Here is a 26,456-nt window from a genome sequence, read left to right on the forward strand (position 1 = left end):
GGCAAGCTCCAGAGACAGCAGAACTGTGATTAGAGCTAAGCAGCAGCTATGAGATAGGTCAGCAGAAAACTTATTTAAACTGTAGAAAAGCAAAGACAAATAGAACAATGATCTGTGTATTAACGCTTGTCTAGAATAACTCTAGAAGGCTCTGGAAGGTGATCCAAGTGGCAGGGGCTGGCAGAAGCTCTAAGAAAAGGGAAAGAAGGGAGCAGGGAACGGTCAGAAATCCTCCCCTCAGAGATATTGAACCCAGTCACCTCATTTCCCCTCCTTTCACACTTCAAATGAGACAAACAATCCTTGAAAGTAGTTTATTCCACAATAACGATTAGTCGATAAGGATGTGCAGTCAACAGTCAGCTACTGGAATGCAAGTGTGGGCCATAAACCAACCCCACAGAGCAATTGCTTCCTTCACCTCGACCATCGCCCCGGCCCGCTGCACCCCTGGGGCACGGTGGGAGAGGCACAGCACAGCCTGCGAGGGCAAAGGTGACGCCGTCCTGGCAGCTGGCGTGGAGGGCAGGCAGGACACGGCACAGACACAGGCACAGACACAGGCACAGCCCCACTCCCTGCTCAGCCCAGCCCCACCGAGCTCTGGGTCACAGGCGCCTCCCCGAGCGGGCACAGAGAGCAGCCAGGTCCTGCAGAGAGCGCGTGGCTGCAGGGCCACAGGAGGAGATCACCGAGTGCAGCACCTGGCTGTAGGCTGAGCACAACGGGGACACAATATCAGGGCACTTATGGCCTGAAACTGGGCTTGGCTCTAGCCTTTCACCAGAGCTGAGAGATTGGGGTATAAGGTAAATCAACATGCCTGTACACTCTGCACACTCCTGAACATCAATCAAAGATTATTTTATGGACCCAAATGTCTCTATTTCCCCTGCCAGGTAATTCCCAGTTGTCCAATCAGGTATTTTCCCAAGCTGTGCTCAAGGTCAGAGCACTCCATCACCTAAGGAAGGCCATTTCCAGACCTTTGTGCATCCTCCTGGCAGAAAATTCAGCACTTAAGGCAGAGGGCTCTGTGTCCCTAATGAGGTGCTTTGCAGCATTTTCCTCATGGCTGCGTCATGTGTGACACACATGGCTGTGTCACAGCTGTGTCATTTAACACATTGCAGGGGCTGGTGCCTTGCTCAGGATGCCACTACACTCCCTCAGGGACAGAGGTTGGGTCAAGCAGCACAGCCCCTGACTTGCCCTCTTCAGAGCATATTTGGAGGAGCATCTCTGCACAGCAGCCCAGGAGCATGGAAACACCTATCCTGGTTTGATTTCTCCCTGTATAATCAGGCCCAAGTGTCTCCTCTGAAAGCAGGAGCTCCTACCTTTGTGATTTTTGTAGAAGACGCAGTTATTGGCACAGGTATCCGGGTGGGAATCCCAGAAATCAGACCCACAGGAACACAGTGGGGGCAAATCAATGTTACAGAGCTTGACTTTTTCCCTCATCTGGGCTCTCAGAGCTTCAAGATACCTGCAAGGGATCAAACATTACCTCTGGCAGTGACACCTGGCTCTGCACATGCAGGTACTGCCTGTACCTCACGTGCTCCTTATCTCGCTGCTGTCTGTCCCTCACTCTCCTCTCCTCCAGCTGCAGCTGGGCCAGGGCTGCCCAGGTTCCCTCTCCTGGGGAGGGCTCTCTCTGCTCAGCCACATCTCTCATCCTCTGCTCCTCTGCCCGCCGCTGATTCTCCTTCTGCCTCTTAATCCTGCAGGAACACACACAGCTCAGAGAGGGAGCTTCCCATCCCAGCCTCCATTCCTGGTGTGAGGTCAGGCCACAGCAATCTGGGTGATGCTGCTGCTTCCAAAGGCAAAAGTAACTCTGCAATAATTACAGCATTAAATATAAACAAACATATTGGCTTTAAACATAGAATGGTCAAAAAAGCTTCCCGAGCCTCCATTCTTCCCCTCATATGGCAACACCAGCCTGTGAATGCTCTCCTGCCTTTAAACTCTTCCTGCCCACCTGTTTCCTCACCATCCTGAATTTCCTCTTTCCAGCTCCCTCCTGCATCACATCCACACATGCTCCTGCCACACACAGTTCCCCACAGCTGCACTTCTGTCCTTAAACAAAGCTGGGCTCTTTAATACCCCCAGAAAGGACCAACACCTTGGCTTCCCAGCTTCCCCACTTCCCATTGTTTCTAATTGAGGCAGCTTGGATCCTTCTGTAAGCACCTTCCAGGACAGGGAAGTGTGACAGGGCTGGGTACAGCAGAGACATTCCAAAACAGGTTTTAAAATTTACTTTTAACCAAGTTTTCCTCTGAAACAGGCTTTAAAATGTACTTTTAACCAAGTTTCCCTCTATTTCCTCAGTCTCTCTTGCACCTACATGGCCCTCCAGCCCTTTATTGGGACTTGGGTTGTGTAATTTCCACCAAACACAAGACACATTCCCCTGACAAGCAGCAATTGCAAAGCACAAAGGGTTTACACTGAAGTGTCTGACATTTTATTCCCAAATGCAGCAATGTGTCCCAGGCTACTCCTTGCCAGGGGGCATTAAAACCAAAATCAAGGCTGGGAAGAAGTCAGGACAAGACATTTCACATCCCCTTCATGTAGGGGGTCAAATCTTTACATCCAGAAACAAAGTGCTTAAGTTGACCTTCTCTGGTTGAGTTATAAAATTGGAAATGTTTTTTAAATGAATTGTAGAACCTTAAGTACAGCACAGTAAATCCACTCTAGGCCAAGGCCAGCTCAGGGCTTTACACCCTGTAATTACAAACCCAGCTCCCCTCTGCACACACTTCAAGGGAAAAAATCATAATAAAAAGGTATTGCCCTAACTAGAAATCCCTGGGGCCCTGCCAGCATTCTCAGGGTGGGACAAGCTCTCCCGAGCTCCCAAGTGCCACTGGAATGTCAGGATGTGGCTCAGGGAGCACTGCTTTAGACTGGCAGTTTTTCCCCAAAAATGCCCATGAAATCCTGCCCTGTGGTGCCTGTCCCAGTCCCCAAAGCCTGATCACAGAAGAGCCAGGACGGTCAGATTTAGGACAGCTCATTCAAAGGAAAGCCAGGGAAAAAAAAAAAAAAAAAAAAAAAAAAAAAAAAAAAAAAAAAAAAAAAAAAAAATATTACAGGATCTTTCCTATTGTGCTGTGAATTTGCAAAGCTTCTCCTTAGTGAACTCCTTCACAGGAAAAGCTGAGAAAACTCCACCACAATCGATACTTTAACACTGATACCAAGTGTTCAACTCTGGAACAAATGCCTGTAAAATATTTTATTACACTGTATAAGTTTTTATGGCTGCAAGGGGAAGGGTCTGGTATTAAAAATGCCAGGGATGGTCACAGCTTAGCACAACGACATAACCTCACCCCAAAGTTTCTAAACACAGGCTTAGGTTCCCAGAGTCATGGTTTGGGGAGTTGGTACTTTTCCCAGCCCCATGATTCGGCTCCAAGCTGCTCAGGGACTTTAAAACTAGATAGAGAAGTGCTAAAGGCCTCAACATGGCCTGAGGGTGTGTGAATCCCACCCAGACTGTTGTGGGGTGCTGTAATGTCCCATTTTGGCCTTCCAGGTCATTCCCCCAGGTGTGCCTATGCCTCTCTCCCTTCCCCCTTGCCCCCATGCTGAGTGAGTCCTGTCAATCAGGCTGAACATTCCAGCAAGGCCTCGTGTGCTTGGTCAAGTTCAAAGGATGCCCCTATGCCCAGAGGTCATTGGCCTGTCTGGGTGTCATCTTCCCCTGAGACCCTGCCCCTCTCACCTGGTTGGTGGCTCACCTGTACCTCCCCTCCCCCTGTCCCTGAGCTTAAAAGGTGATCAGACCATGCGGCCGGGATTCTGTTGGAGCAGTTGCTCACGTTCAGACCTCTGTAACCATGGAATAAACCTCTGGACATTAAACCCTCCAGCAGAATCCTCTCCTTTTTCTCTTCACCATCGCCTGAAGCCATTCCTCCTGAGGTAACAGGGTTCCTAACAAGCCTGGACTTGTTCAGTGCCCAGCTGCAACCTCCAGCAAGCCAAGGTGTCTCTGGGGTGATACACCGCAGTTGCTGCCTTTGGCCCAGCAGCGAGGGTCAGACTGGCCCAGGCACAATCTAACTGGTAATATTGGGAGCTTTTTTCCAATACCAGACAAACTCACAAGATTTTCCAACCCTCTGAAGGAGCCTGAGGGAGGAGGTGACCCCAGCCCATGCACAGACTCACTGGGCCACTCTGTGCTGCCTGTCCTGCTGCCGCTGGCGCTGCCGCACTCGCTCCCGCTCCAGGGCCATGCAGAGGCGCCGGCACCGCAGGAACTCGCTCTGCCGCTGTGGAGAACAACAGAAAGATGTTTAGGAATAAATATCCAGGGATATCAGTGCTCAGCTTGACTGCTGGAAGATGGAACCTTTCCCCAAAAGACCCTCAATGTCTCTGAGTGCACATGACCCAGCACTGGGAAGCTGCAGAGATGGCACCAAGGTAGGAAAGACCAAGTGATCTCAAAGCTTTGGAGAGCTCTGTACCAGCATCCCTCCACTTTATGATCATGGTGTGTATTTTTGATCCACTTTATCCCTTTATGACCATGGTTTGTATTTTTGATCCACTTTATCCCTTTATGACCGTGGCTTTTATTCTGGATCCACTTTATCCCTTTATGATCATGGTGTGTATTTTTGATCCACTTTACCCCTTTATGATCAGGGTTTCTATTTTTGACCCACTTTACCCCTTTATGATCATGGTTTCTATTTTTGACCCACTTTATCCCTTTATGATCATGGTCTGTATTTTTGATCCACTTTATCCCTTTATGATCATGGTTTGTATTTTGGATCCACCTTATCCCTTTATGATCATGGCTTTTATTCTGGATCCATTTTACCCCTTTATGATCATGGTTTGTATTTGTGTTTGGTTTTTGGGGGGGGGGGGGTTAGTTCTGGGGTTAATTCTGTGTCTGTTTGGGGGTGGTTGTAGAGTGCTGATGATAGCTGGTTATTGGTTTTGAGACTAGAAAATATAGAGGAAGGTTAATTGAAAGTGTATTGATGACAAATGATTTGGATAATCATTGGACACTGCCTATGGATGGCAGCTCTGCCACCTGGCAAATTTCTAAATTCTCACTTTGCTGAGGGGAAAAGAGCCAATTCCAACTTCAGCCTGCTTCAATTTGGATCCACCTGGACACTGGTGCTCCCCTGCAGTGCACTGGAACTCTGTATCTCCTTTGAAAAGATGGAAGTATGACACCAAGCTGGGTTCTCTACAGGCAGGAGAATTGCCTGGGATAAATACCCAGTGATATCAGTGCTCAGCTTGACTGCTGGAAGATGGAACCTTTCCCCAAAAGACCCTCAATGTCTCTGAGTGCACATGACCCAGCACTGGGAAGCTGCAGAGATGGCACCAAGGTAGGAAAGACCAAGTGATCTCAAAGCTTTGGAGAGCTCTGTACCAGCATCCCTCCACTTTATGATCATGGTGAGTATTTTTGATCCACTTTATCCCTTTATGATCATGGTGTGTATTTTTGATCCACTTTATCCCTTTAGGATCATGGTTTGTATTTTTGACCCACTTTACCCCTTTATGATCATGGTTTCTATTTTTGACCCACTTTATCCCTTTATGATCATGGTTTCTATTTTTGACCCACTTTATCCCTTTATGATCATGGCTTTTATTCTGGGTCCACTTTATCCCTTTATGATCATGGTTTGTATTTTTGTTTGGTTTTTGGGGGGGGTTAGTTCTGGGGTTAATTCTATGCCTGTTTGGGGTGGTTATGGAGTGCTGATGATAGTTGGTTATTGGTTTTGATACCAGGAAATATAGAGGAAGGTTAACTGAAAGTGTATTGATGACAAATGATTTGGATAATCATTGGACACTGCCTATGGATGGCAGCTCTGCCACCTGGCAAATTCCTAAACTCTCACTTTGCTGAGGGGAAAAGAGCCAATTCCAACCTCATCCTGCTTCAATTTGGAGCCATGTGGATACTGGTGCTCCCCTGCAGTGGAATCCTGTATCTGCTCCAAAAGATGAAAGTATGACACCAAGCTGGATTCTCTATGTGCAGGAGAACCACCAAGATGGCAAAACCATTGCTGAGACAAATCCAGGGGCCCTGCAGGGAAAACTCCCATGTGGATACTGAGGGTTTAGTGTCTGGGCTTTGGGTGATACAGCAAGGGCAGGGAAACCTCCCTGGCTCAAGCTCCCATCAAAAGCCCTCCCTGCTGAGGGGTACAGACATAGTTTGAGCTCCATGACTCCCAAGAGTTTCATGCACAGATTTTTCTGCATGAATGCCAAAACCTTTGGGCTGAGTTTGTCCACCTCATTCAGTGGAGAGAGCCCAGCACAGCTGGAGATAAAGGAGGAGGAGAAGAGATCACCAGGCTGCCAGTGAAGAAAACCGGATGGAAAAACCCCAGGCAGAGGAGAGTGCAGCAAAACCAGTTATCTTGGATGGATCAGAGCCAAGGAGATTAAAAGCAAGAGGAAAGGGAACAGCAGGGTTAGGAGGAGCAGCCTGAGAAGCCCCAGCTGTTGTCGTCGAACCGGTGAGAAACCACAACCATATTTGGGATCAGTTGGTTTGAAAACACTTGTAAGAAACAAAATCCCTGCAAATTGTTCCTAATTTTACACTGCAAACTGCAAGAAAAGTGACAAAAGGAGTGAGAAATGTTCCTCTTCATAGCAGGAGGAAGCAGGAAAAGAAAAGTCACTGGCTTTAGGCATCCAAGAGAAACATCATCATTCTCTATCACTGAGATTAGCACGAGCCAAACTGTCCAAACTGTCCAGGACACAGGCTGTAAACCCTCACTGTGAAATCATCCACTTGGCCTGCTGGCTGAGCTTGAGGCTATTCCCAAAAGCAAAGAAACCTTTATATTCCAGCCTTGTATTTAAACAAGATAAAGTTAGCTTTGCTCTTTCTTCTCTTTTTTTTTTTTTTTTTAAGCATTTTTGGCAGCTTCTTGAGCTCCTTGCAACTGCAGCAAGCACCCCCTGGTTTTGCCAGACAGAATTAAAGGAGCCTGTTTCTCCTTCAAAATTCTGGTGTTATTGAGACCCCAGATTTTGTAGGAGTAGTAGGTAACAGTTCCACTTAGAACAGATTTTAAAAAATAACCTGGTAGCTTTGCCTAAGACCTGAGACCAAAAGCTGACAAACTAAACCCAGTAGGGGTTTCATACATCAAAGTTCCTCTGAGGTTTCTCATTAAAGCCAGCAGCATTCTTAACACCCAATCTCTTCCAGACAAAACCACAAGGGGCTTGGCTCCCCTGGACAGACCTGCTTCCTGGTTTCCTCTTGCTCCACACCAGCCCAGAGTCTGAGGGGAGGTTGGCATTCACTGTGTGGCCTCCCAGGAGGGCTCGAGTCCTTCACTGTCCCACCACAGACCTGAGAGATAATGGAGGGGAGCAGCATCAGCATCACCACAGCTCTTTGTCATCTTCCCCCAGCAAAATGCTCTTACTGGAGGCAGGGCCTCTGTGTGATCCCTCCAGACCTCAATGACCCACCTTGGAATGGGCTTTATCTGGGGTCCAGGTTGGCCATGAACAGGAGAGATGTGCCACATCTCAATATAGGAGTCTGAGCACCAAAGCTTTGTCAAAACATCTCTAAAGAAGTCCTTGGAGGAGGGTTTTGGTTTACTTTAAATATGGATGCACATCTCCCCATCCCAAACTTGTATTATGAATTACTTGAAGTGTGAAAAAAAACCCTCAATGTAAGGGGAATCCCACAGCCAACATTTCCCAAAACCTCAGTGTAAACCTCAGCATAAACTTCTGCTGTGTCCCTATCTGCCCTGCCAGCATTTCTGCTCCAAGCTGCACTAATCCCCAGCCAAGGCTGGGCACACACTGCCACAGCCACAAAGCCTTTGCCAACCACCCCAGGCAATCAGGATGAACCATTTCCACCCCCCAGATGCTCAGAAACAGCTGCCTGAAAACAAAAGAGGAAGGATAAATACATCCAGCCCTCCTCAACCCCTCCTAGGGCAGGGCCTGCCACCGGGATAGCCACAGCCATCTCCTTTACCTGATGATACAAAGCTTTGGGGGGAGGGGTTTTTGGGGTTTTTTTCCTCCTCTTTTCAAGGTTTCCGACTGATGTGATCTCTTTTGATCTCTTCCACCCTCAGGACTTTTAGCATAAGGTCTGAGCATGGCTCTGGGTACGATGTGACAGCACGCCCTGGTTTCAGCTTTCACCTGGGCAGCTGCCAAGTGGCATCACAGGCAGGCAGGAATCCAAGGCCATGAAAGCAGGGAATGGCAGTGCCAACCTCACCGAGCTCCAGTTCTGCTCCCAAACCCGCTTTGAGGATGGTGGGCTGAGGAGTAAAGCAGGCCTGAGGGAGCAAATGCTCCTCCAAGAGCAGCCTCTTCCAGACACCAAAATAAATTTATGATCCAAACCACTCAAGACCAACTTTGCACAAGTCTTACTTTTTTAAACTCAATTTTGATGTAGAAGCCATCATCCTGCCCAGTGCCATGTGCAGCTGTGCCCTGCTCCAGCAGCTCAGCAGGCAGATCGTGGTGTCCTGCCAGCAGCAGCTCCTCACTCTCCTCCATGGGCACTGCAGCTGCTGGGCAAGGGTCTGGATCCTGGAGAAGGGAGGACACGGGTGTGAACATGGAGTTGAAATCTGGCTGTTTGGTGCCAAGGGAAAGCTGAACACCCTTGGAGCAGCTTTAGCACTCAGGAGGAGGCTGTGTGTGCTGTCACTTGGATGGGATCTGGCAGCACCATGTGTTCAGCAGCACCATGGGCCACCAGAGCTGGGCAACAGGAATGCAGCAGGGTGACTGTGACTGTGCCCTCCCCAACGGCAGAAGCAGAGGGGTGAAGAGAAGGAAAGGCAGAAACCTCTCCAGGCACAATTTCACAGTGGCAAGGAGCTGGAATCTCAGAGACACTGAGTACAGAGCACACTCCTTCAGATGGGAAGTGGGCAGGCTCCCCAGTGGCAATCCACAATATTTTGAGAGGCAGCAGATTGTTTCCTACAAAATAAAGAATTAAAATGCCAGAAGCAAGCTTGAAGCCAGGATAATTTTTTTTCCCCATGCTTTCTTTTTTTCCTTCAGCATGGTGGGAAGGGAAGCACAGGACTGCTGAGAGAGGGAAAGGATGGATCAGCAGAACAGGTGATGCCAAGAATTCCTTGATATGGCTCTGCTGCTGTTTGGGAAGGACAGAGAATAGCCTGGAATTATTTGATAGGGACAACAGGAATTACTCCATCAACCCCATTATGACAGAAGAGCTGCTTTGGTAAGGATAAGGGAATAGAGGGAAAGGTTATTGCTCTGGGTGTTCCTCTGGAGCACTGAAGGCAGAAAGACATGACACTGTGGAAAAACAACACCAGCTTGGTGGAATGAGACACTGGGGAAAAGAATTTGGGTGCTGCCATGCTGGGGAGCTACAGTTGTCCATCAAAGCCTGGAGGCAAAGACTCACTAACAGGATGAGCTGGAACACTGGACAGGTCATTTCCAGGCAATTACCATTCTGGTATCTGCTTGGGAAAGAGGCAATTAACTCCTTGGGTCCTTTTAACCTGAATAGAAATCTTGGCCGGGAGAGAAGGAGCAGCGATCTTAGGAACATGGATTATTATCACAGGGAATGCAATACTTTACAGGGAGAAAGGAAAAAGATGAAGAAAAATGCAGAAAACAGAACTGAGGGAAAAAAAAAAAAAAACATTTCAGCCAGACTTGCTTTGAGTTAGCAGCAGCAGGGAGAAAACTGCTGGGATTATTATTGGGAAGAAAAAGTCAGGTTATTCCTAAAGCTGAGGTTTTTAAGGAGGATGGACCTCCCCTGGGCCAGAACAGCAGCTAAGGTGCAAAAAGCTCCCTGAAATCTATGGAGGTCCAGATTATCAAAGGGCACAAGGAGTGTCTTTCTTTATTTAAAGGGGAGGAAAAGGAAACACCAAATAAAAGATTTTAGCCTCAAGAGTTTAACTCTGACTTTTGAAAAAAACAAGAGGAAATCACCTTGCAAACTATCTGCAAACCACAAGAAAACAAGATAAGCAGCAACCAGCATAAATTTGTCAAGAGTCAGGCCAAGATAAACTGCATGTCTCCTACAATAGAAGGAAGAAGCCTCAGGCAAAGAGCAGCAGAAGACTCTGGGGTTCCTGGCCTAATTCAACACTGGGGTAAAGCAAAACCTGTTAGATGGAAGTCTGATATGGGATGCACAAAACTGATTAAAAACATGGCCCAGATTTGGTCTCAGGAGTTCACTGCACAGAAATAGGGTAAGAATGAGGTGGCCTCTGCTCTTTGATTTCATTATCAGCCTGGATGAAGGAAGAAAGAAGCATCTTGATTAAGCTACTGACCCCACTTGCCTTGTATTGGGTGAAAACCCTTGGCATAAAACCAAAGAAATGGGCTGGAATACAAAGCACAAAGGAATCCAGGGAGCACAAAAGCAGAGGCAGCACTACCAAGGGGGTCAGGTCCATGGTTGTGTCTGTGGCAGCCTTTTCCCCTGAAGAGAAGATGCTGCACTCCTGCCAGGCTGGGAACATGCCAAACCTTCATACAGGGAGAGATTTAGATTAATATGGGAGCTTTTTCTCCTCATATATCATGGAGTAATAAAACAGAGCAATGCAATAAATCAATATATTCCTCCCAGAATAGATCAGGGAAGCTGTTAAACTTCCTTATGTAGATTAACTGTAGGTGCAGTGAGGCTGGGATGGGAGGATGGTCCCAAACCCCTCCCAGTGTTTCTCACTGCTGTGGATGACTTGCCCAGGACTCCCACGGATCTCCTGTAATCCTCTGGCTCACCTGGGCAGTGGCTTTGTTGTTTATGTGAGCTCATAAATCAACCTATCTCACTGAATGCATTAGTAGCTCAGACAAGAAGGATGTTTGCTGTTGGAAACAGGTAACAAGGTTTTTGAGACCATAATTATTGTGTTTTTCTGAGTCCTATTTGCAGAGCTGACAGACTTCATCAGAAATCCAAGAGTACAAAGAAGAGGCAGAGCAGCCCTTCTATAAAAGGACAGTTTCTAGATAATCAGCAAAGATCTGCTTCACCTTTGGTGAACCTGAAAAAGAGAATGAAGATTTACAGGATGGGCAGGAAACTGGCTCCAGAGGCAATCAGTCAAAACATCAGACTGGGTTGCTCCTGGTGTTCTCCAAAGTACATCAGTTCAAGAAAGGTCTTGGCATAGAGACAGGGAAAATAGCTACAACACAAAAGGGGTCTTGAGAACTGAAGGAGCAAAAGCAGGATGAAATTCAGCAGAATAAAAGGTGGGACTGACCTCTTTCCATGCAGTGCTTTCAGGAAAGCAGCTGCATGCCAACAATCCTCTCCCAGAAGCCAGCCCCGGGTGAGGAAAAAGCCTCCAGATCTTTGCCACCCACACAAAACAAGCAATTCGTGCAATGGAAAGAGGTGCTGAGGTTTGAAGAAATAAAGGCACCTGAAGGGAAGGCTGGTCATCACATTCCTCCCAGACACCCAGATCACAATCTCAACCTTTAAAAGTCTACTTTGCGTTCTTGAGTTCATCTCAGAGATGTTTTCACACACTTTATCCTGCTGCCTTCTCTGAAATGGGTTAGCCACAAGGAAAGCACAGTTTATTTCATTCCTGCTGGACAAACTTCCTGATTTATGTTTTGAATTTGCTAATTAGAGCCAAACCTTCAGCAGTGTGCAAGGTGATTTCTCTGCCCTGCTCACCTGCTGCCTCCAGGCTCCGTGGGACACGTGGGACAGGATCCTGCGGGACGCCAGCCTGCGCCGCACCTGCTGCACAGCCCTGCTGAGCTGGGCCCAGAGAGAGGCAAAGAAAACACAGGTTCAGCTGCAAGGAGACATCTCCCAGCCAGTCTGCTCCAGCCAAGGAGCTCCATCAAGGCAGCACACCCAACACACAATCAGGGTCTTTCAGAGCTGCCCCAAGGTACTGAAATTCTGATCCAGGCAAACTCAGCTGCTCCCAAAACATGTTGCTGAGATGCCAGATCCTAAATTTTCTTGCTTGGTATCCTGCCAGAAGTGATTTTGCACCCCAAGGTACTTCAACTGGAATGCATCCCATAGTGCTCCAGCAGAAAACACAAGTTCAGCTGCAAGGAGACATCTCCCAGCCAGTCTGCTCCAGCCAAGGAGCTCCATCAAGGCAGCACGACCCAACACACAATCAGGGTCTTTCAGAGACCCTCCTTGCTTCACCAAGGCTGCACAACCCAATACACAATCAGAGCTTGCCCGAAATTCTGATCCAGGCAACTCATGTGCTCCCAAAACATGTTGCTGAGATGCCAGATCCCAAATTTTCTTGCTTGGTATCCTGCCAGAAGTGATTTTGCACCCCAAGGTACTTCAACTGGAATGCATCCCATGGTGCTCCAGCTGGAGTAACTCCAGCTCCTAGGCGAGCACACAGGCTTTCTAAACCACCAAATGCATCATAAACATCACTATTAAAAAAAAAAAAAAGAAAAGCTTAAACAGTCCTGAAGGCAGGTTTTCCCAGATTTCGGGCTGCACGAGACAAGCTGCAATGAGGTGGCACCACCTAGTGCCACCTCTGCGCCAGGACACGGCCGGGAAAGCGCCGACCGTGCCTGCCAGCAGCCAGGGCAGCTCAGGCACAGCGTCTGGGATGAGACACCCAGCTGGATGCTCTGAGGAGCACCACAGCCTTCAGGGTGACAGTGTGAGCTGGCGTTTCATTCAACAGCTAAACCCAAATAGCAGGGATGTGCTGTGGAATTAAAAAAGAAACCACGGCCCGTTCCCCATTTCAAACCCCGAGGATCCAAAAGGTTGAATGAGTGATGGAAGCACAGGAGGGGCAGGGCTCACCTCAGCAGCTTGCTGCTGGAATGGCTCCCCGTGCTCCTCTTCTGGCTGGGCTGGGTCACAGCCACTGGGTGCACAGATGATGGCAGCAGGGAGGCTCTGGAACAGGCACGTGTTCTTCCAGGGGGTTGAATACTGCACAGCAGCACTGTTCTCTCTCTCCACCTGCCAGGAAAAAGCCACGGGGATCTCCAACCGTGACCCAGCAAGAAGTCAACCCTGGTGACATTTCACCACCCTTGGGAGGGAGGTTTTGGCTCTCCATGCTGGGAATACAAAGAAGCATCAGGCTCTTTGGGGCTGAGGGTATTTGAGGGCTTCCTGCTTGGGGCTGGCAGAGTTACATGAGGACATCCCCAGCCAGCCATGGAAACAGCCCAAACACCCCAAGAGTGGCCAAAGCTGGTGACATGTCAGTGCATTCTCTTTTCTGCCACAGTCAGATCCTGGCAAGCCTCCCCAGCACTTGTTTGAGAATAGAAAGAATTAAATTTATTCAGAGGACAATCCAAAACAAGCCCATGGGGGGAAAGGGAATGTGGAGACACAGGGAAAGCGTTGTTTGGAAATTACTTGGCTGCTCTGGAAAAGGGATTGGAAAAGAAAGAGCAGAAAAATGCTTTGCTTCAAAGGCAGCCAGGACACATCCACATCATTCCCAACTCCTGCATGGCTGTTTTGTAACTCCAGGCAATTCCACAGAGAGCTTCAGAACTCTGTTCTGCTGCTGCCTGAGGGAGCCAGTAACCTTTCCCTGGGGAGGCTTCAAAGCATCTCCAGCACCAACCAAAGCGTGACACTGACCCAGCCTGGACACTGTTTGCCACCACAGGGTCCGAAACCTCAGATTTTCTCAATTTTTTCTCATTAACACCTTGACTTAAGGTGTTGACTTAAGCTCCAGTGTTTGGGTTTTTCCCAGTTTATGCTGTTAGGAGGAGTTTCTCCTGCCAGAGCCTCACTTACAGCTTCGTAGGCCTTCTGCAGCTCCAGCCTGCGGCGCAGCCTGGCCTGCCGGTTCACACGCTGCCTCACCTCGCCCTGGAACCTCCTCAGGCTGGCTGCCTTCTGCTGCTGCTGCTCCTTCAGCTCCTCCTCCACCCTGGATGCTGAGGCCTGCATGATGTAGAAGCAGATTTCAGCAGGTTTTGTTAAACTGTAGCACCAGAGCCGCTGTGTCCCTGGATTCCCTTTTCCCCCACCCGGAGTGACCAGGCAGACAAGCAGCGCCCAGAGCAAACTTCAGGTTTTGTTTCAAAACATCTGAAATAACAGCTTGGACAAAATCTACTGGGTTATTGTGGGCTGGATTCAGTCTGACTAGAGATACAGAGCAGGCACAGCTCTGCCTTTGCCTCTCTGCATCACACAGGGAAGGAAAGAAAAAGGAGACCCTGAGAGCAGCTCCAGCTCCTATTAAAGGATGCTCAAATATCCAAAGCCTGGGTCCACAGGAACAGGCCAGCCCCTCATCCTGGTGATGTTCTGCAAGGCTGGAAGCAAATCAGGGGAGCAGTTCACAGAGCACAGCACTGCTTCAGAATGTCTGTACCATCTGAAGTGAAAGATTTAAGAGCAATGACCTGAAAAACCCAAAAATCCCATTTTGTTTTCTTGGCAATTCTGCCAAGCAACACCACCATGGCTTAAATTAAAACAGCACTGCTCTGCTGGCTGCCAACACAGCAAGAGAAAGCAGAGCAACCCTCAAAACAGAAATCCCTGAGATAAGCATCCATGAAAATTTCCTTATGTGTTTCTAACAGGGTACAGTAGAGACTGGCTCCACACCCTGAAACACTCAGCTTAATTTTTTTTTTTTTTTAATCAGCAACACAGAATAAAATCTTGACTCCCTGACATCCTTAAGGGATGAGTGGGAAAGCAAGAAGCAGCACTGGCTGGGTTCCCCACCTGACTGATGTTTAAAATTGATGCATTTCTCCTCAAAGAACAGTTTATTGGAGGGGGATCAACCCAGAGAGATGTTGAGGTGAGACAAAGTAGAAATTCTCCAGAGTAGAGATCCATTTTGATTTAAGTGAAATGTACATCTTTGAGTTAAGTCTGTAGTTTGAAAACATAGCTATTTAGCCTGACTGCAAAAAAGCCTAAGCTCAGAGAAACTGCTTCAGTGAAAGACAGAGATAAAGAGAAAAAAAGACCAAAAGTGATAAAGAGAAACAGAGACTGCTGTGAGAGCAGGTCAACCTGACCTAAGAATTCTTTCTGATAAAGAAGAACTAGCAGCAAATGTCACACAAAATTTATAAAAATGACTATGTACAAACCTATTGTGAAATTGTATGCGTATGTATTTGAGAAGAAAATAAAAAGAGACCTGAAGTCCCCAAAAGTACGCATGTCTTTTAAAGAGAGTAACCTCCACATACATCCAGCACTGTAATAAACATACCTGTAATAAATACAATGTAATAAACATGCCAGCTTTACAACTTTCACAAAGCTGCAGAGTTTTGTTTATCTCTGCAAAATAGAGGGCTTATGCAAAGGGGAGGCCAAACTACACCAACACCACGGCAGCTTCTGACCCCGCTAAATCATACTAAAACAAATTATTATTTTTAGGAGCCATGTTCCTGGCTGTCCCCAGGCTGTGACAAAGATCCCCTTTGGCTCTGGCCCCGCTGGGGGTGTTAGGGGCACAGTGAAGGGTTCGGGCCCCGCAGACGATGCACTCACAAAGGCCGGGCTCTGCTGCCCGGGCGCGCTCTCCACCCAGGCGCCCACGGCCGCCACGCTCTGGTTCCTCTCGGCCAGCGCCCGCCACCGGCACCGCGGGGGCTGCCCCGGCCCCTTGGAGGGCAGCACCATCCCCGCACGGCCGCGGGCCCGGCCCTGGGGACGGGAGCAGAGCTCATCAGGGTGTGTTCCGGGCACTCCAACCCGCACCTGCCCCGTCCCCTGCACCCCAACCCGCACCTGCCCCAGCTCCCGCACTCCAACCCGCACCCGCCCCGTCTCCCGCACCCCAACCCGCACCCGCCCCATCCCCTGCAGCCCAATCCGCACCTGCCCCATCCCCTGCAGCCCAACCCGCACCTGCCCCATCCCCTGCAGCCCAACCCGCACCTGCCCCATCCCCTGCAGCCCAACCCGCACCTGCCCCATCCCCTGCAGCCCAATCCGCACCTGCCCCATCCCCTGCAGCCCAACCCGCACCTGCCCCAGCTCCCGCACCCCAACCCGCACCTGCCCCAGCTCCCGCACCCCAACCCGCACCTGCCCCAGCTCCCGCACTCCAACCCGCACCTGCCCCGTCCCCTGCAGCCCAACCCGCACCTGCCCCATCCCCTGCAGCCCAACCCGCACCTGCCCCAGCTCCCGCAGCCTCTCCCCGCGCTGCCCTCCCGCAGCTCTGAGCGGAGACCCCCAGCCCATGGCGGCTGACAGCCCCTCTGCCCCATCACTGCACCCCTTCCCTTCTATCCCCACTGCCACCTCCTTTACCCCACCTCCAGCTCCCCCTTTCCCCGAGGTTCGCGCTCCGATCTCCCGGTACCTGAACTCCACCGCCCTCCATCCCGGCCAGCCCCTCCTCACCCCCTGTATAACCTCACCCGTCCCTGGGCGCTGCCCCACGGGCTCGGGCCCATCCTCCCGTATGCCCCAAACGCCTCCCCAGACTCTGCACCTTCATTCCCCGTAATCCCCCTCGCCAAGCCCCGAGCTCCCCGCAGCCCCTCAGACCGCACCAACCGCCACTTCCGCCGCCAGCGCAGCTTTGAATCCTGGCGCCACTTCCGCCGCACGGCCACGCCCCGGCCACGCCTCAGAGAGTCCCGGTAGCGCTCCCGTCGCATCCTGGTCACGCCCCCAGGCGTCTAGGCCACGCCCCGATGTCGCCTCGGTCACGCCCCGATCTCGCCCCGGTCACGCCCCCGGGAGCCCCCGTCACGCCCTCAGGCCTCCCGGCCACGCCCATCATCGCTCCGCCACGCCTCAAGCCCCGCCCCCCCCCGCCATAGCCAATCGCAGGCCGCCCCCAGCCCCAGCCCCTCACGGTTCTGAGGTCACCGGTTCGAGTCCCGCCTCCGCTGGAATGGGGGTGGAGGAACCGTGTCCGCCTCAGGGCATCCCTGAAACTGCCCCCTGAGCATCCTTGGAACACCCCATACACAGCATCCCTGTACGAGTCGCCCCCAAATATCCTTACAGCATCCCTGACCCCCTCCGAGTATCCCCTTATAACATCACACAGCATCCCCCCAAAGCACCTCCCCATAAAGTGACCCCAAAGCATCTGCCCCCCTTAATGTTTCCCCAAAACTACCTCAAAGCCTCTTTCTGTAGCATCCCCCAACCCCCCTGCACCATCTCCCCATAACCCGTCTCCCTCAGAGCATCTCCCTCCCTCTGGGGCAGGATGCTCGGAGGCATCGACCCCTTTTGGGGGCCAGGAGACCCCCGGGGGGTGGGCGGTGTCTCACTGGGGTGATGAGCCTGGCAGGGCTCGGGAAGGGGGTGGGAAGTGGCTCTGGGCATCCTGCCTCACATCCCGCTGCCCTATTCAGCGGTGCCCGGGGAACTGGCGCTAATTGGCATGGAGTTGGAATGAAGCCTGGATGCCACCGGGCTTCGCTTTAGAGCCTGAGAAGAGGGGAAAGAAAAAAAAAAAAAAAAAAAAAAAAAAGCGGGGTCGTTTTTTGGGGTGGGGGTTCAGCTTTGCAAAACACCCTTCCTAAAGAAAACCCCAGTTTAGCTGAATGGGATGTTCAGAGCCCAAAATCCCTTTGGCTTGTCCGCGGAGGGGATAGCAAACCTCAGCTGGGCTCGATGGGGTGATGCCTCCCCACCCCAAGTGTAGAAAACATGGAAATGGGGGGTCTGTAAGCGGGGGGAAAAAAATTGCAAATCTGAGTGGTTTTTCCTCAAATAAATGTCAGCTCGAGGCCTCCGAGGAGGCGAAAGCCACCAGGACACAGGGCTCTATTGAGAAAGGAAAGAACAAAAAAAAAAAAAAAAAAAAAAAAAAAAAAAAAAAAAAAAAAAAAAGGAAAAAAAAAATAAATTAGCCGGGCGAAACGCCAAGCCGGGAGCTCCGAGGGACGTGCCCGGAGTGGGGAAGCGGAGCGATTCGGGGGGCGAGCCTGCCCGAAATGTGGGGAGCGCCGGCTGCCCCGCGGGGCCACCCCGCTCCCCCCGGGCTGCTGCCGCTGACCTGGCTGCTGGCGCTGCACGCAGGTACGCAGATTCCCCTGTTTTCCCACAATTTTCCCGTTTTTTCCATGGTTTTGGGGATGTCCGGATGATGGAGGGAGCGGGCCGGGGGGGTGGTGAGGGTGGTGATGCCCTTGGGGGGGGTTGAGGGAGGGTTGTTGCGCTGCCGAGCGTACCCTCTGCTCGGGAGCTGGGAAAAAAGGGGGGAAAATTGGAATGAAAATGGGGAAAACGCTTTTCTGGAGCCAAGCAGGTCCTGATGTCGGGGAGGGTTTGGCGCTGCCCCCATCCTGAGCTTCTCCCCAGGTTTTTTCCTTCCCCGAACCCCATTTTTTCCGAATTTTTTAGCATCTCCAAATATTTTCTCTTACCCATTCTTCAGCTGCCCTTAAAAAGTCATTTTTCACCCCATTTCTAGGCTTGCCCATCCCACTGCCACCCTCTGTTTTCTCCATCATTTTCTCCCTAATTTTCTCTCTAAATTCTGACTTTTTGGAATTCAATGAGCCCCAAACCACCCCATCCCAGGTCTGGCAACACAGAAAATCACCTTCAACAATTTTGTTCTGTTTTACCAAAGTTTGCACCCAAAAGCAGCTCTGGGGAGGCCCCATTTCCCTTCAGACGTGGAGGATGGATGAAAAACAAAACCAACTGGGTTTTTGCTGGCTTTGATTTAGACCCTAAAAACAGCCAGGGCTGCAGTGAGGACACCCCAAAAAATAGTGCAGGATAAAAATGAAAAAGGGATTTGTGCCACAAAATAGTGTGAAAATGAGGATTTTTGGTGGGCTTTTTCAACAAATCGGTTAAAAAGGGCTGCGAGATCTCCATCTTTGGCTTTTCCTAAGCCAAAGATGCTGTAGGAAAACTGAACATTTCCTGATTTATTAATGAACTCCCCAATTTTTGGTTTTTTTATCCAGAGCGGAGAAAAGGCCAGGAACAGGGTTAAAAAAGGGGAAGAAACAGTTAAAGAGCAGCGCACGGGGAGGGGGCAGGGATGCACGGAAGGCCACATCCCCATCCCATGCCTTGGCCTTCCCTGTGGGGCGAGGGCTCCCCAAATCTGGCGAGCCGGGGCCTGTTTGTGGCGCTGCCGGGGAGGACGGACGGACGGACGCTGCATACCAATAGGTCCCATGACTTTTCGGGCTTGTTTAAGGCCTTTCTTGCTCCTGCTTCTCCCAGCCCAGCTGGTTTTCCCACTCTGCCCTCCTCTTCAATATGGGGTTTGTTCGCTGTGGGTGACGGCGCCCGTATGGGGGGCTCACGGATGGCGCCTCTGGGATGTCAGGACGGGGGTGCTGAAGGTATTTTGGGGAGGGAGAACGTTTTGGAGAGTGGCCTCCCCTCAGAAAATCATGTTTTTACACTTTTTCCCTGCCTTTTTTGGCTCGAAACCAGCGATGAGGAGCAATGCACGTGCATCTCGTGATGCAGTTTTCTGTCTGAGGGGGCTTTGTCTGGACAGGAGCATCCAATGGGGATGGGGGTGTGATACAAAATCCTTCCCCCTCGCCATTTTTGGAGGAATTAAGGTATCTTTGCAAAGCATTGCACTGATCAGAGCACTGGCATCTCTCACTCCCAGGCAATTTTTGCAGGGCAATGATAAAGCTTTGCCAAGGGCTGCCTCGACCTGCCTCCCACCCCTGCATTTTTGCAAGTGATGTGTGCATTTTTGCAAAGGGCTGCATCGACCTGGCTGCAGGAGCACTCCCCTGCATTTTTGGGGGTGACAGATGAATTTCTGCAAAGGGTTGCATAGGCCCAGCTGCAGAAGAGCTCCTGCCCAAGCCCTGCACATTTTGAGGGCACCACATGCATTTTTGCAAAACCCAGCAACAGGAGGTGTGCCATCCGCTCCTCCTCCTTGCATTTTGGGGTGATGCATGCATTTTTGCAAAGTGTTGGTAATGTTTGCCTGGCTGCAGGAGCACTGCCATCCCCAATGCAGCTTTGAGGGGTGATAATGCATCTTCACAGGGGGTTGCATTGACCCACTGTGACCGTGTTCACAGGGGTCTGAGGATGAGGGAAGAGATGAGGATCTGACTCCATGTTTCAGAAGGCTGATTTATTATTTTATGACATATATTATATTAAAATTATACTAAAAGAATAGAAGAAAGGATTTCATCAGTAGGCTGGCTAAGAATAGAATAGGAAAGAATGATAACAAAGGTTTGTGGCTCAGACTTTATGTCTGAGCCAGCTGACTGTGATTGGCCATTAATTAGAAACAACCACATGAGACCAATCCCAGATGCACCTGTTGCATTCCACAGCAGCAGAAAATCAATGTTTACATTTTGTTCCTGAGGCCTCTCAGCTTCTCAGGAGGAAAAATCCTAAGGAAAGGATTTTTCATAAAAGATGTCTGTGACAACCCACCTCCCATGCCCAAAGCAATTTTAGGGTTGATTCCTTGATTTTTCTCGTGTTGCATTGATCTGAGTGCGGGAGGACTCCCACCCCTCATGCACTTTTGGGGTCACACATGCATCTTTGCAAATGTTACGGAACCAAGCTGGGCACCTTGGGATTCCTCAGCACAGCCCCAGCTTTGTGTTTCCCTGTTTCCTCCATGCTGGGCACCTCACTGTCTCCCCCCACACCCCAAGGTCTGCTGGCAAGGATGATCCCCAGCATTTTTGGGGTCACACGTGCATCTTTGCAAAGCTCATGGAACCAAGCTGGGCACCTTGGGGGTGCTCACTTGGCGTTTCCCTCTTTCCTCCATGCTGGGCACCCCGCTCTTTCCCCCCACACCCCAAGGTCTGCTGGCAGGGGTGAACATCACCCCTCACGCACTTTTAGGGTCACATATGCATCCTTGCAAAGGTTACAAAACCAGGCTGGGCACCTTGGGGGTGCTCACTTGGCGTTTCCCTGTTTCCTCCATGCTGGGCACCCCCTGTCTCTCCCCATACCCCAAGGTCTGCTGGCAAGGATGATCACCAGCATTTTTGGGGTCACACGTGCATCTTTGCAAAGCTCATGGAACCAAGCTGGGCACTTTGGGGATGCTCACTTGGTGTTTCCCTGTTTCCTCCATGCTGGGCACCCCACTGTCTCCCCCCACACCCCAAGGTCTGCTGGCAAGGATGAACATCACCAGCATTTTTGGGGTCACACGTGCATCTTTGCAAAGCTCATGGAACCAAGCTGGGCACCTTGTGGGTGCTCACTTGGCGTTTCCCCGTTTCCTCCATGCTGGGCACCCCGCTCTTTCCCCCCACCCCCCAAGGTCTGCTGGCAGGGGTGAACATCACCAGCCCCACGCCGCTGGTGCGGGGCACGGCGGGCAAGGCGGCGCTGCTGTCGGTGCGCTACGCCAGCGCCAGCGCCGACAAGCCCGTGGTCAAGTGGCAGCTGAAGAGGGACAAACCCGTCACCGTGGTCCAGTCCATCGGCACCGAGATCATCGGCAACCTGCGGCCCGACTACCGTGACCGCATCCGCGTGCTGGAGAACGGCTCGCTGCTCATCAGCCCCCTGCAGCTGGCCGACGAGGGCGCCTACGAGGTGGAGGTGTCCATCACCGACGACACCTTCACCGGCGAGAAGACCATCAACCTCACCGTGGACAGTAAGGGCAAGGAGGACAGCCAGGGCTGTGACTGTGTTTGCAGGGGTCTGAGGATGGGGGAAGAGAGGAGGACCTGACTCCACATCTCAAAAGGCTTGATTTATTATATATATATATATATTGGTATTTTATATATCCATATCCATATCCATCCATCCATACGTATATATATATATATATATATATATATATATATATATATATATATATATATATATATATATATATAAAATATTTATATGTATTATATTTAAACTGTACTAAAAGAATAGAAGAAAGGATTTCATCGGAAATCGGAAGGCTGGCTAGCTAAGAATAGAAAAAGAAGGAATGATAACAAAAGCTTGTGTCTGAGGATGAGGGAAGAGATGAGGATCTGACTCCACATCTCAGAAGACTTGATTTACTATATATATATATAGATATTATATATATATATATATATTATATTTATATATATTATATTAAAACTATACTAAAAGAATAGAAGAAAGGATTTCATCAGACGGCTAGCTAAGAATAGAAAAAGAAGGAATAAATAACAAAGGCTTGTATCTGAGGATGAGGAAGAGACAAGGATCTGACTCCATGTTTCAGAAGACTTCACTTATATATATTGATATTATATTGATATATATATTATATTAAAACTATACTGAAAGAATAGAAGAAAGGATTTCATCAGAAGGCTGGCTAAGAATAGAAAAAGAAGGAATGATAACAAAAGCTTGTGTCTCAGACAGAGTCTGAGCCAGCTCACTGTGATTGGCCATTAATTAGAAACAACCACATGAGACCAATCCCAGATGCACCTGTTGCATTCCACAGCAGCAGATAACCATTGTTTACATTTTGTTCCTGAGGCTTCTCAGCTTCTCAGGAGGAAAAATCCCAAGGAAAGGATTTTTCAGAAAATATCATGCTACACAGGGGAAATTGGGTTATCCATGGGATGTGTTCCCTGAGCACACATTGGGAGGCCTTTCTCCAGCCAGGAGGTGGTTTTGGGGGTTTCAGCCACCTCAGGTTGGTGGGGTTTTGGTGTCACTCTTCCTGCCCCCTGAGCCCATCCATCCCTTGAAATGTGGCATCACTGTGGTTCCTCTGCTTGCCCACAGTTCCCGTCTCAAAGCCACAAGTACTGGTGGCCTCCTCAACGGTGCTGGAGCTCAGCGAGTTCTTCACCCTCAACTGCTCGCACGAGAATGGCACCAAGCCCACCTACACCTGGCTGAAGGACGGGCGGCCGCTGAGCAACGACTCGCGCCTGCTCCTCTCCCCTGACCAGAAGATCCTCACCATCACCCGTGTCCTCATGGCTGACGATGATGTCTACAGTTGCCTGGTGGAGAACCCCATCAGCCATGGCCGCAGTGTCCCCGTGAAGCTCACTGTTTACCGTAAGCCACCCTTCTCCCCTTCCTGCTCCCAGGTTTGGCCATCCCTTGCAGATGCTTTCAGCTAAAATTTTTTGGGGTGTTGTCCCCCCTCACTCCTCTCCTGCAGGCCGGAGCTCTCTCTACATCATCCTGTCCACGGGTGGCATCTTCCTTCTTGTCACGCTGGTGACAGTTTGTGCCTGCTGGAAACCCTCCAAGAAGTACGTGTGGGGATAACGTGGGAGATAAAGGGGGTTGTCCCATCCTGTCCCATCCTGTCTTGTCCATCCCATTTTGTCCCATTTCATCTCTTCCTATCTTGTCCTTACCATCCTATCTCATTTCATCTTGATGCATCCTATCCCATGCCATGCCAAGACATGCCATACCATGCTATGGCATGGCATGCCATGACAGACGTGCTGTCCCGCCCCATCCCATCTTATCCCACCCCATCCCATCCCATCCCACCCCATCCCATCTTATCCCATCCCACCCCATCCCATCCCATCCCATCCCATCCCGCCCCATCCCATCTTATCCCACCCCACCCCATCCCATCCCACCCCATCCCATCCCATCCCATCCATCCCATCCCATCCCACCTCATCCCATCCCATCCCATCCCATCCATCCCATCCCATCCCATCCCATCCCATCCCATCCCATCCCATCCCATCCCATCCCATCCCATCCCATCCCATCCCATCCCATCCCATCCCATCCCATCCCATCCCATCCCATCCCATCCATCCCATCCCATCCCACCTCATCCCATCCCACCTCATCCCATCCCATCCCACCCCATCCCATCCCATCCCACCCCATCCCTGCAGTACCTGACCCCCCCTGGACGAGCCACGGGCAGTTCCCCCCGTTCCTCCAGCACGATGCCAGTGCTGCCCCCTCCATGCCCTGCCTCTTTCCAGGGAGAAGCGACAAGCAGAGACACAACCAACCTCTGACTACGCCGAGCAGGACGAGGAGCGCCTGAAGCACGAGGGTGAGTGCAGCCTGGTGCGGCAGTGGTGGGCCAAGGGACACCAATGCTCCGGGCATGGGGGGACACCAACGCTCCTGGCATGGTGAGCAGCACCTTCCCTTCCTTCCACGCAGCCGAGGGCATCCCGCGGAGCGGCGAGCACGAGCGCAAGAACCCGGTGGCATTGTACATCCTTAAAGATAAGGTGAGAGCCGGTAGCACCAGTAGCACGCTGAAGCGTCCCAGCAGAGGGTCTCGCACACGCCCCACGCTTTTCTGCCCTTGTTTTTCGGCAGGACTCTCCGGAGGCCGAAGAGGATTCGCTGCCCGAGCCCCGCGGCACGGTGGAGCCCGGCTACAGCAGCTCGCCCGTGCCCGCCGCCGGCCGCTCGCCGGGCCCCGTGGGGCGCTCCGCCCGCCGCTACCACCGCTCGCCGGCCCGCTCGCCCGCCTCGACGCGGACGCACCGCTCCCCGCCGGGCTCCCCGGCGCGCTCCCGCGGCGCCCCGCGGCTGCTGCGGACTGCGGGCGTGCACGTCATCCGCGAGCAGGAGGAGGCCAACGCCGTGGAGATCAGCGCCTGAGCAGCGGACTGTGCGCGCTTCGGTGGCGGCGTGCGAGGGGCAGGGACACCGGCACGGCCGCGCTGCCGCCGCCGAGCGAGCGGGGACACCGGCACGGCCCTGCTCCGCCACTGGGCGTCATTCTGCTCGGCGTAAAGTCACTAATTTCCTATTGATCCCACCCAGAGCTCCCCTCTTCCGTCCCCCGTCTTCCTGGGGCATCGCTTTAATGGCTTTCTCGCCGGGACGAGCGTGCACACGCGTGTGCAGAGAGAACATGCGATCAGCGCACGGAGAGTGTGCCAGGGGTGCATGGAGCGTGCAGAGGGAGCGATGGAGCGCTGCACACGTGCATGGGGCGTGCAGGAGGGCACGTGGACTGTGCACACGGGGGCAGGCACCAGGGTGTGCAGCAAGTGTGCACACAGTGTGCGAAGAGGATGCACAGAGCATGCAGGAAAACACGTGGAGCCCATGGAGAGCACACACGTGGAGCGTGCCGCTAAGCTGCAGAGTGTGCACAGGGCATGTATGGGGTGTGCAGAGTGTCCCCTGAGCCTGCATGGCCTTTGTGAGCATGCCAGCCCTGCGTGTGTGTTCCAAGCATGCACAGAGTCCATGCAGAGAGCGCCTGTGCAGGGTGTGCAGGGAGCGTGGGGAGGGAACCTGCACACAGCATTTGCACAGGACAGGCACACAGCACACGGTGAGTGTGCAAAGAGGGTGAGCACAGAGGGTGTGTGCGGTGCTTGCACAAAGCACACACAGAGCGTGCATGGTGTGTGCGGAAAGAGCGTGCACAACACGAGAAGCTGAGTGTGCTCAGAGCATGCACAAGAGTGAATCTGCAGTGCTGGCACAGGGCACGCATGGAGCCTGCAGTGAGTGTGCAAAGTGTGTGTGCTGTGCTTGCACAGGGTGTGTGTAATGTGTGTGAAGAGAGCGAGCACACAGCAGCTGAGCATGCTTGGAGCGTGCACACGCACACGGGGAGCACACACACTGCGCACCCAGCGACCCTGCATGCACACGTGTGTGCAAGAGCACGGTGCCCGCCATGGCACAGCTCCCATGCATGGAGCAGGACATGCACTGGCACACAAGAGCAAGAGCACGGTGCCCGCCATGGCACAGCCCCCATGCATGGAGCAGGACATGCACTGGCACACAAGAGCAAGAGCACGGTGCCCGCCATGGCACAGCCCCCATGCATGGAGCAGGACATGCACTGGCACACAAGCCACAACACGCACCAGGCGGCCTAAACAGGGGGCTCCCTCCTGCTCCCCAGCTCCCCAGCTGCAATGTCCCCTAAACGTGGGCTGGAAGCCCTGGTCCAAGCATTGCCCCTTTGCCATGGTAGGATTTTCTGTGAAAATCCCCCGGTTTTGGGGCTCACGGCGCTGTCTCTCCCCAAGCCTTCATGGGAAATAGGTTTAGGATGAAAAGCAGAGAGCGGCCGGCCAAGCGAGCCGGGCCCTGGGGCACCCAGGGTGGGTGCCGGGGCACCCCAGAGTGCTCGGGGTGCACTACTAACCAATAAACTAAACGTACTACCCGAACGGTGGTGGCACCCTTGGGTGTCTTTGTGGGACAGGGGTCCCCCAGGGTGGGGGGACACATGAGAAGTGGCTGACAGGTAAGAGCACACACAGACCCAATGCACCTGGCTGGCACTGAAACTGGCACTTTAATGCATGGGAGAACTTGGGCTGTTCCCTCTGGTACCTACTGATGGCATCCTCAGCTGAGAGCCCGTTTCTTCTTAATTTGTTTTCCTCTGAACATGGCGAAGGAAAAGGGGAATTTATTCTGACTAATTAAATTCATTAACTGCTGGTGTCCCCCACTCTGCTGTCTCCGT

At 51.6% G+C, this 26,456-nt stretch overlaps 2 protein-coding genes across 5 annotated transcripts; one reads left to right on the forward strand and one right to left on the reverse strand.

The window, feature by feature from the left end:
- Positions 1 to 300: 300 nt before the first annotated feature.
- Positions 301 to 15,737, reverse strand: CCDC15 (coiled-coil domain containing 15). 4 transcript variants are annotated; one of them, XM_063178413.1, is made up of 10 exons: positions 15,596 to 15,737; positions 13,859 to 14,008; positions 12,896 to 13,057; positions 11,765 to 11,851; positions 8,473 to 8,634; positions 7,301 to 7,411; positions 4,204 to 4,307; positions 1,557 to 1,727; positions 1,341 to 1,489; positions 301 to 715 (listed from the first exon to the last, which is right to left on the reverse strand). In XM_063178413.1, exons 1-10 carry the CDS (start codon positions 15,725 to 15,727, stop codon positions 609 to 611), a joined length of 1,335 nt encoding a protein of 444 aa, XP_063034483.1. In that variant the 5' UTR covers positions 15,728 to 15,737; the 3' UTR covers positions 301 to 608. The 4 variants fall into 4 exon arrangements, with proteins under 4 accessions (XP_063034483.1, XP_063034484.1, XP_063034485.1 ...); XM_063178414.1 differs by lacking the exon at positions 15,596 to 15,737 and adding an exon at positions 14,807 to 15,579; XM_063178415.1 differs by lacking the exon at positions 11,765 to 11,851.
- A 2,230-nt stretch (positions 15,738 to 17,967) lies between these two features.
- HEPACAM (hepatic and glial cell adhesion molecule) lies at positions 17,968 to 26,437 on the forward strand. Its single transcript, XM_063178600.1, has 7 exons — positions 17,968 to 18,097; positions 21,327 to 21,668; positions 22,787 to 23,068; positions 23,175 to 23,268; positions 23,977 to 24,050; positions 24,164 to 24,234; positions 24,326 to 26,437. Exons 1-7 carry the CDS (start codon positions 18,013 to 18,015, stop codon positions 24,611 to 24,613), a joined length of 1,236 nt encoding a protein of 411 aa, XP_063034670.1. The 5' UTR covers positions 17,968 to 18,012; the 3' UTR covers positions 24,614 to 26,437.
- Positions 26,438 to 26,456: the final 19 nt, after the last annotated feature.

Source organism: Melospiza melodia, chromosome 29 (genome assembly GCF_035770615.1).
Source record: "Melospiza melodia melodia isolate bMelMel2 chromosome 29, bMelMel2.pri, whole genome shotgun sequence".
NCBI lineage: Eukaryota > Metazoa > Chordata > Aves > Passeriformes > Passerellidae > Melospiza > Melospiza melodia.

What these genes read in the sequence shown, in the direction of transcription:
- CCDC15 (XM_063178413.1), bottom strand. Translation starts at nt 15,727, where the DNA reads ATGGTGCTGCCCTCCAAGGGGCCGGGGCAGCCCCCGCGGTGCCGGTGG. An exon ending in ACGGAGCCTGGAGGCAGCAG is followed by an intron (nt 8,635 to 11,764) that starts GTGAGCAGGGCA and finishes TCCCTTCTCCAG; the next exon opens with GATCCAGACCCTTGCCCAGC. An exon ending in TCAAAATTGAGTTTAAAAAA is followed by an intron (nt 7,412 to 8,472) that starts GTAAGACTTGTG and finishes ATTATCTCTCAG; the next exon opens with GTCTGTGGTGGGACAGTGAA.
- HEPACAM (XM_063178600.1), top strand. Translation starts at nt 18,013, where the DNA reads ATGTGGGGAGCGCCGGCTGCCCCGCGGGGCCACCCCGCTCCCCCCGGG. An exon ending in CGTGAAGCTCACTGTTTACC is followed by an intron (nt 23,069 to 23,174) that starts GTAAGCCACCCT and finishes CCTCTCCTGCAG; the next exon opens with GCCGGAGCTCTCTCTACATC. An exon ending in TGCTGGAAACCCTCCAAGAA is followed by an intron (nt 23,269 to 23,976) that starts GTACGTGTGGGG and finishes GCCTCTTTCCAG; the next exon opens with GGAGAAGCGACAAGCAGAGA.